This window comes from Erythrolamprus reginae, chromosome 5, assembly GCF_031021105.1.
Source record: "Erythrolamprus reginae isolate rEryReg1 chromosome 5, rEryReg1.hap1, whole genome shotgun sequence".
Lineage (NCBI taxonomy): Eukaryota > Metazoa > Chordata > Lepidosauria > Squamata > Dipsadidae > Erythrolamprus > Erythrolamprus reginae.
In genome coordinates this window covers 66599491-66612510 of record NC_091954.1, presented here as the reverse complement: position 1 = coordinate 66612510, position 13020 = coordinate 66599491, and the positions used below count along the sequence as shown (strand labels likewise).

At 41.4% G+C, this 13020-nt stretch overlaps 1 protein-coding gene across 2 annotated transcripts in view; it reads left to right on the top strand.

Annotated features, from left to right (window-relative positions):
* The window catches only part of ARMH3 (armadillo like helical domain containing 3), a 176754-nt gene that overhangs the window by 61001 nt on the left and 102733 nt on the right, over nt 1-13020 (top strand). For both annotated transcript variants that reach the window (XM_070752882.1, XM_070752883.1), the window contains exons 23-24: nt 3546-3672; nt 5327-5402. In XM_070752882.1, coding sequence (XP_070608983.1) covers nt 3546-3672; nt 5327-5402 — 203 coding nt within the window. The remainder of the gene's footprint in view (nt 1-3545; nt 3673-5326; nt 5403-13020) is intronic.

Here is a 13020-nt window from a genome sequence, read left to right as displayed (position 1 = left end):
TCGCACTTTCGTCGCTCCCTGCCCCCAACTCCAACGCCCGGCTCCATGTAAAATCTCGTGTGCTGCCGCGGGCCGGATAAATTGCCTCAGCGGGCCGCATCCGGCCCCCGGGCCGTAGTTTGGAGACCAGTGCTTTAGAGTGAGGAGGTTAATAAATCACATACATAGATATATACAAATCTTGGGCCAAACCTGGTTAAGAATATTATTTTGCATTTTATGTTTTTTTAGTTCAGTTTAGGAACTTGTATTCTCTATTATAATACTTGTATGAGTCCTATGTAGATGGTTTAAAGACAATGAGTAATAATTGTTTTAGATGGTTTTTAGGAGGTTTTAATGTTGTATCTATGTTTTATGGTTGTGAGCCGCGCCGAGTCCCTTGGAAGTTGGGTGGCATACAAATCCAAAAAACAAACAAACAAACAAACAAATAAAATTTATATGCTCCTGACTCCCAGCAAGACTGGGCAGTTTACAGTTGTTGAAACATTTAAAAACAAAGAACAATAACAGTGCAAGACAAAAGAACAGTGACAACCGAACTGAACCAAACCAAACCAAACCAAACCAGAACAGAAAGGACGAATAAAACATTAGTCATTGTTTCCAAAGGCCTGGAGACAGAATTGGATCCAGGATAGAAATATTCCTTCCAGATACTTTTTTTAAGAAGAAGAAATGTTTTAATATTTATTTCTTTATTTAATATGTACTGAATTGCATGCCATTTTATGGAGAGCTTTGTTTTTTATGTGTCACAATTGGAACTTAATTAAAATCCAGTTCTTCATATTCCAATAGGATGTCAAACTCACGGTCCATGGGTCAGGTGCATCATTCATTCATTTATTTATTTATTTATTTATTTATTCATTCATTCATTCATTCATTCATTCATTCATTCATTCATGCATGCATGCATGCATTCATTCATTCATTCATTCATTCATTTATTTATTTATTTATTTATTTATTTATTAGATTTGTATGCCGCCCCTCTCCATAGACTCGTATCATTATTTATTTATTGGATTTGTATGCCGCCCCTCTCCGTAGACTCGGGGAGGCTAACAACAATAATAAAAACATCATATAAATCCAATACTAAAACAACTAAAAAACCCTTATTGTAAAACCAAACATCCCTACAAACAAACATACCATGCATAAATTGTAAAGGCCTAGGGGGAAAGAATATCTCAGTTCCCCCATGCCTGACTGCAGAGGTGGGTTTTAAGGAGCTTATGAAAGGCAAGGAGGGTGGGGGCAATTCTAATCTCCGGGGGGAGTTGGTTCCAGGGGGCCAGGGCCACCACAGAGAAGGCTTTTCCCCTGGGCCCCGCCAAATGACATTGTTTTGTTGACGGGTCCCGGAGAAGGCCCACTCTGTGGGACCTAACCGGTCGCTGGGATTCATGCGGCAGAAGGCGGTCTCGTAGATACCCTGGTCCGGTGCCATGAAGGGCTTTATAGGTGATGACCAACACTTTGAATTGTGCCCGGAAACTGATCGGCAACCAATGCAGACTGCGGAGTGTTGGTGTTACATGGGCATTTTTGGGAAAGCCCATGATTGCTCTCGCAGCTGCATTCTGCATGATCTGAAGTTTCCGAACACTTTTCAAAGGTAGCCCCATGTAGAGAGCATTACAGTAGTCGAGCCTCAAGGTGATGAGGGCATGAGTGACTGTGAGCAGTGACTCCCGGTCCAAATAGAGCCGCAACTGGTGCACAAGGCGAACCTGGGCAAACGCCCCCCTCGCCACAGCTGAAAGATGTTTCTCTAATGTGAGCTGTGGATCGAGTGCTGGCCACGCCCACCTCTATTTTAACAAAGAGGGAAAAGTCACAATATGTCATGTGACCAGGCGAGTTTGACACCCCTGCTGTAGGCAGACTGGAAATGAAACTTTGGAATTCCGTTTGGGTCTTGTAAATGAGGAAAGAGCTTAGTGCAGTGATTTGTCTTTAAAATGTTGATTGCTAGCCTGAAAATCCAAACGTTTCATAGCTGGAAAGGCAAGAAGGTATACTTTGAATAGTAGTAAATTGGAGAACGTCATTTTATTTTTTTTCCCTTTGAAATATTTCTACTTATTGTTGACAGTAGAGGTATTTTTAAATTTCACAGCAAAGATGCTTAAGCTCAAAACGCTCCTCTTTTAAAGTGCTTACCAGGATTAAAATAGTGGGAAATAGCCACTCATGTATAGCAGTTCTGCAGTGTAGGAATTTCAGAAGCTTAGGGGCTATGTATAGTCTGGGAGAACCAGAGAAAATTAGAGAGTTGAAGAAATGGATTCTCTTTTCTTTCTATTTGTTTCCCACACAGTTGGCAAGACGGGTACAACTGTTCTTAGATGTTTTTCTTGACATTTTGAAACTTCTTTAATTTTGGCTTTGGGTTTATGCTTTTACATAATTGTATGTCCCTTAAGAAACTCTTGAATATATAGAAACAGCTTGCCTGTTTTTTTTAATGATTTCAATTTACTTCTAAGCTGGTATACATTCACCCATGCAGATTTGACTTTTCAGTGAATGATATTTGCTCTCCCTGTTGTCATGGGTGATTGTAGTTTTCACTTGCTTAATAACAGTCAGATTTGTCAGGGAAAGAAAGTACACTTTTTAGATGTAAAAGCTATGTGATTGCTTCGATACGTTAGGATATATTAGTTTAGATGTGTTAGTATTTCTTATTTATTTAATAACATATAATATCTGGACCGGAACTCATTGCTCACAGTCACTCATGCCCTCATCACCTCGAGGTTCGACTACTGTAATGCTCTCTACATGGGGCTACCTTTGAAAAGTGTTCGGAAACTTCAGATCGTGCAGAATGCAGCTGCGAGAGCAGTCATGGGTTTACCTAGGTATGCCCATGTTTCACCATCACTCCGCAGTCTGCATTGGTTGCCGATCAATTTCCGGTCGCAATTTAAAGTGTTGGTTATGACCTTCAAAGCCCTTCATGGCACTGGACCAGAATATCTCCGAGACCGCCTCCTGCCGCACGAATCCCAGCGACCGATTAGGTCCCACAGAGTGGGCCTTCTCCGGGTCCCGTCAACTAAACAATGTCGGTTGGCGGGCCCCAGGGGAAGAGCCTTCTCTGTGGCGGCACCGACTCTCTGGAACCAACTCCCCCCGGAGATTAGAACTGCCCCTACTCTTCCTGCCTTCCGTAAAATCCTTAAAACCCACCTTTGCCGTCAGGCATGGGGGAATTGAAACACCTCCCCCGGGCATGTTCAATTTATACATGGTATGCTTGTGTGTGTGTGTGTCTGTTAGTATATGGGGTTCTTTTAAATCTTTAAATATTTTAAAGTTATTTGGATTATTTATGATTTGTTCTATCTTGTTGTGAGCCGCCCCGAGTCTTCGGAGAGGGGCGGCATACAAATCTAAATAATAAAATAATAATAATAAATAAATAAACATTTTAATTTACCTAGAGAATTCCTATTTCTGCTTGATTAAATAACAAATTGAATATATTTTTATTCAGTAATGCCTATAATCTTTTTTTAAAGGTGATAAACCTGTTTAATATGTTCATCACTTATGGAGATACCTTTCTTCCAACTCCTAGCAGCTATGATGAGCTATATTATGAAATAATCAGGATGCACCAGACTTTTGATAACCTATATTCCATGGGTAAGTAGTGTTAGGTGACTTGACTTTATGTTAATGTAACATTTGTGCAAGTGTGACTAAGAGCAAATAATAATGTATGATTGCTCTCCAGTACATGTTTGTCATATAATTTTAATTAACCTTTAATACAAGGCTGTGAAATAACCCTTTAAAAGATATTCCAGGCTAAAGAGATGTTTAAAACATGGTTCCTCCTTATATAAATAATATTAAATAATACAGTAATATATAAATAATATAGGCAAGGGATTAGAGGATCACCTAGCACACTGATATGGCTGCTGCATGTAAAGTATGCTTGCTGTTGTCTCCTGGTATATAATAATTAAATAGGAGCTAGAATACACAGCGTTCACATAGGGTGATCCTATTTGGCATGTGTAGAAGGATCCCAGTTGGGAAACTATGCCTTAATCTCAGATCAGAGAGTAAGCCAAGCTCCCAGAACCATTTAGCTGCAGGGAAGCCTCATTGTAAACACGAAGTGAAAACAAGAAGTTTTGCTTTCATCTTAGTCTGATGAAAGCACAGTAAGAAATTGTCTCCAAAGAACATAAAGCGCATCATGGAACCAGGTCAGTGCTTCAAAGAAATACAGTCAGAAAACAGCTTGTGTAAATTGGAAAGGCAGAAAAATAACGCTATCCAGAAATAATAGGACAGGGCGAACGGGTTTTTGAGCCCATTCAGCAAATGGGCCAAAGAGAAAAGGCAGCGCCCGTGTGGTTGAGGGGCGAAAGCCTGGGGACCAAACAGGCATTGCCAAGTGGAGGAGGCGAACATTCACAGACCCTACCAAGACATTATAAAGTGGTCTTAACACTTTGTGTGATCTTGAGTCTATCCCTCTGTTGTTGCAGCCTAGAACTCTGTTGGCATTTTTGGCAGCTGCTGCACACTACTGGCTCATATTTAAATAGGATTGGTTGTCCACTAGGACTCCAAGATCCTTCTCACAGTTACTACTATTTTCAACAGTTTCTAAGCTAGTCTCTTTGCCATCCAGCGTCAGCCACTTACCTGTCTGGGAGGGAAGGAGGGAAGGGAAGGAGAGAAGGGAGGGAGGGAAGGAAGGAAGAAAGAAAGAAAGAAAGAAAGAAAAAAAGAGGGAGGGAAGGGAAGGGAAGGAGGGAAGGGAGGGAAGAAAGAAAGAAAGAAAGAAGGAGGGAAGGGAAGGGAAGGGAAGGAGGGAAGGGAAGGAAGGAAGAAAGAAAAAGAAAGAAAGAGGGAGGGAGGGAGGGAAGGAAGGAAGGAAGGAAGGAAGGAAGGAAGATTTATAATTCTGCTTGCCAATTTTCCACAAGGCAAACAGGGAAGCGGGCAGGATGTTGGACCACGCTCCTCCTATCAATGACTTATTTTGCTGATTTTGTTTCCCTGTTTAAGTAAAGAAATATCTCTGAAATGATGACCCATCATCATTTCTCTTCCCATTTCTCTTCATCAATTGCCCATATAAAAGATTGAATATCCTGGCACCCTTTTCTCCAATAATAGCACATGATATTTCCCCGTTCCTATGAATGCTAAGACAGTTTAAAAAAAAAAAAACGGGGCGGGAGGAAATGCAGTCCCAAGCCACACAAAAGAAAAGAAAACCCCGTCTTGTGTGGCAATCAAATAGGTATCACAGACTATTTTTTCTTTCTTTCAGTTCTAAGGCTTTCTACTAATGCTGGCCAGTGGAAGGAGCCAGCCAGTAAAGTGACTCATGCATTGGTCAACATAAGGTAAGAAAGGGGGAAAAATGCATATTTTTTTCTTTAACTCTATGCTTTTCCGTTTACATTTTTTTTAAAACAACAAGGCACATTGTAGATTTCTCAACTCAGGTTGAGATAAGTGAAGATTGAATTCAATTCAATTCAATTTATTAGATTTGTATGCCGCCCCTCTCCGAAAACTCGGGGCGGCTCACAACAATAATAAAAACAATATTCCAGCGAAAACAAATCTAATATTAAAAAGCACATAAAACCCTATCATATTTAAAAAAGCAAACAACATATACATACACAAACATAAATATAAAAAAGCCTGGGGGAAAGGTGTCTCAACTCCCCCATGCCTGGCGGTATAGATGGGTCTTGAGTAATTTACGAAAGACAAGGAGTGTGGGGGGAGTTGATTCCAGAGGGCCGGGGCTGCCACAGAGAAGGCTTTTCCCCTGGGGCCTGCCAAATGACATTGTTTGGTCGCCGGGACCTGGAGAAGGCCAACTCTGCTGGGATTCGTGCGGTAGCAGGCGGTTCCGGAGGTACTCTGTAACATTGTATGCATGTAACATTGTTTATTTTCTGTAATTTTAAATGTGAATAAGTACTTCTTATTAGCAAGTATTTTGGCTAGTACTTTGAAAGTTGAGGTTGTTTTTTTCTAACTAGTAACTAGTATTGCCAATTTGTTTGAAGCAGATTGGAACATAATAACCCATGTGACTCTTTCATAATGGTCATATGTTGCTATGTTATACTGTAAAAATATCCTAAAATCAAACTTATTCCTGAAGAATACATGAAATCTTTTAGGTGGTGATGCTCAGCAAACTATTTGTAGGTGGTCCCTGAGTAATCTAACTGCTTTTTAAGGAAGTGTTGAGCCATATATTTATGTATCCAAGAAGGAAGCACACCTCAGAGCAATAGCTTTGTTGCTATAGTAACCCACAAGACAATTGGCTAGAACTTTTTCCTGTGACAGCATTTGCTTATGAATGAAATCAGTTGTCATTCTTTTAGGCCAACAATGGCTAATAGTGTCACTCTGTCACTCCTTTCACTTTGGAGAGATAATCAAATCAAATAAATATTTCTTTTGGTCGTAAACATTGAAAAGGTAAATTTATGTCTCAACACATCCTTAAAAGAGCAACTAAATCCAGCAAATCTACCTGAAAGTATTTTGCCAACCATCACTATCTGGAAGCTCCCCCTTTCCCCAGGGGATCACATGTGGCTTTTATCTGTTTACGTTATCATTTTAATATTTATTTTGTGTGTTTACACACCATTTGTTCTCAGTCAAGTCAGATGCCAAGTGTATTGGATTCCCCACGGTAACACAAGCAGCATTTGATCGCAGCTTTTGGTTATGTTGAAAATACACTTGCTTTTACACCGTTTCATTCCCCTTAACACATCTTATCTCTGCCACCATTTCTCATCCTGAGACATGGCAAGGAACAACGTTTTTTGGATTCGGCATAGGATGACTGGGTTTGAAAAGCTGATTTATGGGAAAGGACTCTGTTTTTGGGAGGCAGTGAATTATATGCATGTCAGCTTTCCATCTTCACCATTTCCAGTTACAGTGCCTTTGCAATCCAAAGCTATCTGGTCGCACAATATTATTTTTAAAACTGCCAGGGATTCTGATCCTGTGAAGATTGGGGATTTATTGAGGTGGGGTGAGTAGAATTGGTCAAGAAGAGAGCGCCAGAGATAGGTGGAAATAAACTGCATCATCAGGCATCTGTCTGAAGGGGAGGGGAAGTTGCCATTATACCTCTCAGAGACCAATTAGAGCAGTGATTTTCAACCTTTTTTGAGCCGCGGCACATTTTTTACATTTACAAAATTCTGGGGCACACCACCAACCAAAATGACACAAATCTAATAAATAAATAAATAAATGAATGAATGAATGAATGAATGAATGAATGAATGAATGCATGCATACATAAATAACCCCCTCATATATACAATCCCATGTAACATCCCCTTATAAATACCTGTACAGTCAATCATCAATCATCCCTCCTGAAATTTATACCACTGTCTCATTTCTGGGTACTTCTCCTGTCTTTCCCCCTTTTCTCTCTCATGTTTCTCATTTCTCTCTCTTCCTCCCTTTTTCCCTCATTCTTTCTCTCCCTCCCTTTCTCTCTCTTTCCTTTCTCTCTTTCCCTTTCTCTCTATCCTTTCTATCTCTCACTTGTTCTTTCTCTCCCTCCCTTTCTGTCTCTTTCCGTTCTCTCATTCCCTCTTTGTCTCCTGGGGCTGACTGCGCCTGCCCTCCACCCCCCACCGCGGAGGGAAAGCATTTGGCATCGGCACTGCCAACCCCCCCTCCACGAGCAGCAAAAGCCTCAGCAACGGAGCCGAAAGGCAAACAGCGCGATCCATCACTTAGGCTTTTGCTGCTCCTGAAGGGGGGGGAGGATTTTCTCCTCCCCCCCCCCCCCCCGGCAGCCAAACATCGCTGAGGCTTTGGGCATCGGCGCCTTCCCCTCTACGAGCAGCAAAAGCCTCAGTGACGGAGCCGAAAGGCAAATGGCGTGCCCCGTCGCTGAGGCTCTTGCTGCTCGTAGAGGGGTGGCGCTGATGCTCCCTCTCACCGCCCCCATCTCCCCGCGACCGCCTGGGGCCGCTGCAGCCGGCACGCTCCCGCTCCCACCGCCAGTGCCCTCCCGCCGGGCCCAAAGGACACTTGCCGCCGACGCCAGGAAACTCCAGCTGGGCGGGGCGCTGCCGGTGCCTCCGAGCTCCCACTCGCAGCTGTCCCCCGGCTCCTGCCTGATGCCGCGGTTTCTGGCGCTCTCCTGCTGGGCCCCAAAGAAGGAAGGCATGAAAAAGGAGGCGCGAAGAATCAAGCTCTCCTTTTTCCCGCCTTCCTTTTTTGGGGCCCAGCAGGAGAGCGCCAGAAACCGCGGCAACGGGCAGGAACCGAGGGACAGCTGCGAGTGGGAGCTCGGAGGCACCGGCAGCGCCCCGCCCAGCTGGAGCTTCCCTAGGAGCTTGCCGGCACACCTGACTATGTCTCGCGGCACACTAGTGTGCCGCGGCACACCGGTTGGGAAACGCTGAATTAGAGCACACAGAGCCTCCTCCAGGTCCCATCAACTAAGCCAGTGTTTCCCAACCTTGGCCATTTGAAGATATCTGGACTTCAACTCCCAGAATTCCCCAGCCAGCATTCGCTGGCTGGGGAATTCTGGGAATTGAAGTCCAAATATCTTCAAGTGGCCAAGGTTGGGAAACACTGAACTAAGCAATGCAGGTTGGCGGAACCACGGAGGAAGGCCTTCTCTTTTGCTGTCTCGGCTCTATTTTTCATCCATATCTTCTTCTTTTCCCAAAACTATTATGACTATTCTGGGTGTACTATGGAGACTCAGAGGAGTTTGTAATGTAAAGGATTTGAGGTATGTGCTCTTTTCCTCAGATAAGATGAAGGAACAGAAACAACATTTTACCTTCATGCAACTGAGATGTCATGGCTTCTGCAGGACAGAATTTAATATGACCTTTATCTTCCCTGTCCTACTAACAAAGGGATCAAATTCTCTATTTCAGTGCTCTTTAGATTATTTTAGACTTTCCCTGGTTGGTTTTGCAAAACTGAGCTACAGATTCCATATTGCTTCTGCAGATATATATATATATTTATATATAATTTGGCTTGCTTGTTTTAGGTCAATATTCCTCTAGTGTTATAGGTCATACAGATATGCTTTCCATTATTTTTAAAGAAAATTGGTTTAAATTTCATTGGCCATTGGGTATTATTTCATGTTTAATAATCTATTATTTGAGTTCCTTTTTCTACTAATATAGCAAGTCACTTTATTCTGGTTCTTGTTGCTTCACAATTATCTTATTCTCATTTTTTCTCATTGACATTCTGTATCGATGCTAATTTTCTTATGTTCTTTAATTTTGTTAATGCTAAAACCAATTGTAAAATTTTTCCATTAAGCTATAGAGTTTTCTTTTAAATTTTTTTTAAAAAATCTAAATATATATTTTGCATCCATTTAGTTTCCTCAATATATGCTTTAGTGCTATTCTTAAAAATAGTACTATGCTTAAGAAAAGAAACAAAAACCTTTAATGTGTAGTCTTTACTGCATACAGTAGTTTCATCTAACCAGAAATCATCTAATAAATATGATGATCCAACAAACAATATGGTGAAGATCAATGAAGTTAAATTGCATTTACAATGAATTCCCAGTCCAAATAGTTTGTTGTGTTGTGTCTGCATATATTGTGTCTGCATATTAGTGATTACTATAATGGACAGTAGTAGGCAACACTACTGATTCTCCAGTGTCTAGTGGAAGTGTATAAAATCATGCATGGGATAGAAAAGATGGATAGAGAAAAATTCTTTTTCTATCACACAATACTAGGACAAGGGGGCACTCCCTAAAGCTCATAGGTAAGAAAGTGAGAACAAATAAAAGGAAATATTTCTTCACCTAGAGGGTCAATGGTTTATGCAATTTACTTCCAGAAGAGGTCGTGACAGCTGTCAGCCTGGATAGCTTCAAGGCAGGATTAGACAGATTCATGGATGCCAATTGGTGGTTATTGAAACAGATGGTTGAGGTAGGCAGGATCCCCTTGGGTACCATTTGTTGGGGGTCAAGGGAAAGGGAGGGTTTTCCCTTCTCTTTCTGCTCAAAATCCCCATGTATAATTAGTGGGCCACTGTATGACACAGAATGCTGGACTCAATGGGCTTTGGCCCGATTCAGCATGGCTCTTATGTTCTTATGGTCTTAGTCACAAAGCTGAACATATCTAAATGAATATTTTAAGAAGTTAATGAAGCAATGCAAGCATATTCAGCCTGTTTTTGAGCTACTTTGAATTGCTTTTTCTCATTTGCTAAAAATAGAAAGTGCACTCTTCAAGAGGTCCTACATCTAATCCCAAACCAGAGATTTTTAAATTAGTCTTTGTTGAATAAGCGCCATCAGCTGTGCCATAAATGCAAAATTAATGCAACACGTTAAACAGAACAACTTGGTGACCTGGCACTGAGAATGAACCAGAACATTGATAAATAGGTATTTTCACAAGTTTTCTAGCTAGTGGACATGAAATTTAATATAGCTTGTCAGAAAAAAAATCAAAATCTTTTCTTTCTTTCCTGTATGTTATTTTCTTGTCTAAAGGATAATGAGAGGTTTGTATAATTCAGTTCCCAAGAAAAGTTGAAATAGAAATGTATTCTTTCTGTGCTTTGATTAAAGAACAGAAGGAACAGTTAATCTCACTGCCTTATTTAGCCACACAAGTTACATGTACTTACTTCTATTAGTCAAATCCAAAATTTCCATTTGAGAAAAGCTCTGAAATACAGTAGGACCGTGATGGCAAACCATTTTTCCCTCGGATGGCGAAAGCTCATGTGCACACACTATCGCGCCTGGGCGAGTGCCCACACACATAATTCAAGGCCTGGGGAAGGCAAAAATTGCCTCCCCTGTCCCCCCGGAGGTCCTCTGGAGGCCAGAAACAGCCCATTTCCTGACTTTTGATGGGCCCTGTAGGCTCGTGTTTCACCCTCTCCAGGCTCCAAAGGCTTCCCTGGAGCCAGGGGAAGGTAAAAACACCCCCCCATCCCCCTGGAGGTCCTCTGGAAGCCAAAAATGCTCTCCCAGAGCCTCTGTGCAAGCCAAAAATCAGCTGGCCGGCACACACATGCACACTGGAGCTGAGCTAAGGCAATGGCTCACGTGCCAACAGATATGGCTCTGCGTGCCACCTGTGGCACCTGTCCCATAGGTTTGCCATAACTGGACTAGGACTTAAGTGTTGGTTCCTGAATTTTCCCCCCCACTTACTGAAACTATGGGGGGGGGGGGAAGTGAATAGCAGATATAGTTAAAGGCCCAGTCATGACAATATACTAAAATCAAGTCTCTCTTGGATCAAATTCACTCCTAGTAACTTAATGGACATATATGTGTTGATAATATCGGCTTGCTACTGTCCAGAAATGTGGGTTTTTCCCCCCCATTATCCAGTCTAACCAATTTGGATTTGCTGGTTGTTTCCTCTCCAGATATGTATTTGATATATTATTTTAAATTTTAAATTGATATATTATTTTAAATATGTATTTGATATATTATTTTAAAAGTTCTCAAAATTTCCTCTGGTGATATTATGGCAAGCCCAAGAGTAATATTGCACGAATTACGGTAGTTTGTTGAAACACCAATTCATGTGTGTGTACTCCTGTGAGAGCATAAGATTGAAATCAGGACTAACTTAATATCTACTGTAACACCTGGTAATTTAATCTCGTAACAGTTTATTAACTGATAGTTTAAATATACACCCCACTGGTCTATCTCATAAACTTTGCAATGAAGCAAACTTCTTCCTTTGCAGTTGAAGCTTCCATTTAGACTTGGCTGCGCTACATTGCAGTGCGCTTTCTCAAATCATCTATATTAATCAGGCGATGATTTGCCATGTAAATATCCAGTCGGCACAGAGACAATCGGTAATTGGACAATTGACCTTCACTTCTGTAAAGAAATAAGCAACTTTCAAGCCAAACATTTTCCCCCCAGGTTAATAAGATTTTTATGTTAATTCTTGCAAGTTTGCATTTAATGAGATCTTTATTAAGGCAAAATTTGAAGAGGCTTTCTCTGATTACTTGCTAAGTGAAGGAGGTAGCATCTGAAACATTTAATTCTTTTAATGGACTTTCTTCTAATCGGTAATTTTTTGAAGGTGATTAACTTAATTAACCCTATGATTAATAGAAACAATTGCTATGTTATTACTATAGGGCAGTGTCATCATTTTTGTGCCATTTTATTTTATTTTTGTTAAAGACTTTTATTAGCCAGTTTTATGTTCTATATCAGTGAATTTATGGCATGGGTGCCACAGGTGGCACGTGGAGCCATATCTGCTGGCACGTGAGCTTTTGCTCTAGTTCAGCTCCAATACACATGTGTGTGCTGGCCAGCTGATTTTTGGCTGACACAGAGGTTCTGGGAGGGCGTTTTTGACTTCCAGAGAGCCTCCAGGAGGATGAGGGAGGGTGTTTTTACTTCCCCCCTCCCCAGCTCCAGGGATACCTTTGGAGTCTAGGGAGGGCAAAACACAAGCCTACTGGGCCCACCAGAAGTTGGGGAACAGGCTGTTTCCTGCCTCCAGAGGGCCTCCTGGAGGCATAGGAAGCTGTTTTCGCCCTTCCCAGGCATTGAATTATGGGTGTGGGCATTCGTACATGCGCGATAGCACATGCCCAAGCTCTTTCGGCACCCGAGGAAAAAAAGGTTCACCATCATTGTTCTACTGTATATCATTCTACCTGGGATAATATATTAATTACTTCAACAGCCATATTCCTCTTTGCATAGCCAGTTCCGATTGATTTTTCATCTCAAATTCATATTCATTCTGCTCCGATGGCCCTTTTATATAGAAGGGACTGCTATTGTAAAAGAGACAAGATAGAGACTGTTCTTTGAGCACTTCCACATGTACATAATAGATCTTTAGTTGTCAGGTTATGTTGACAGTAGGGTTATAATTCTCTTGACATTTGAGTTAATTTTCAGGTAATTTATCCTGAAGAACCTTTGAGTTC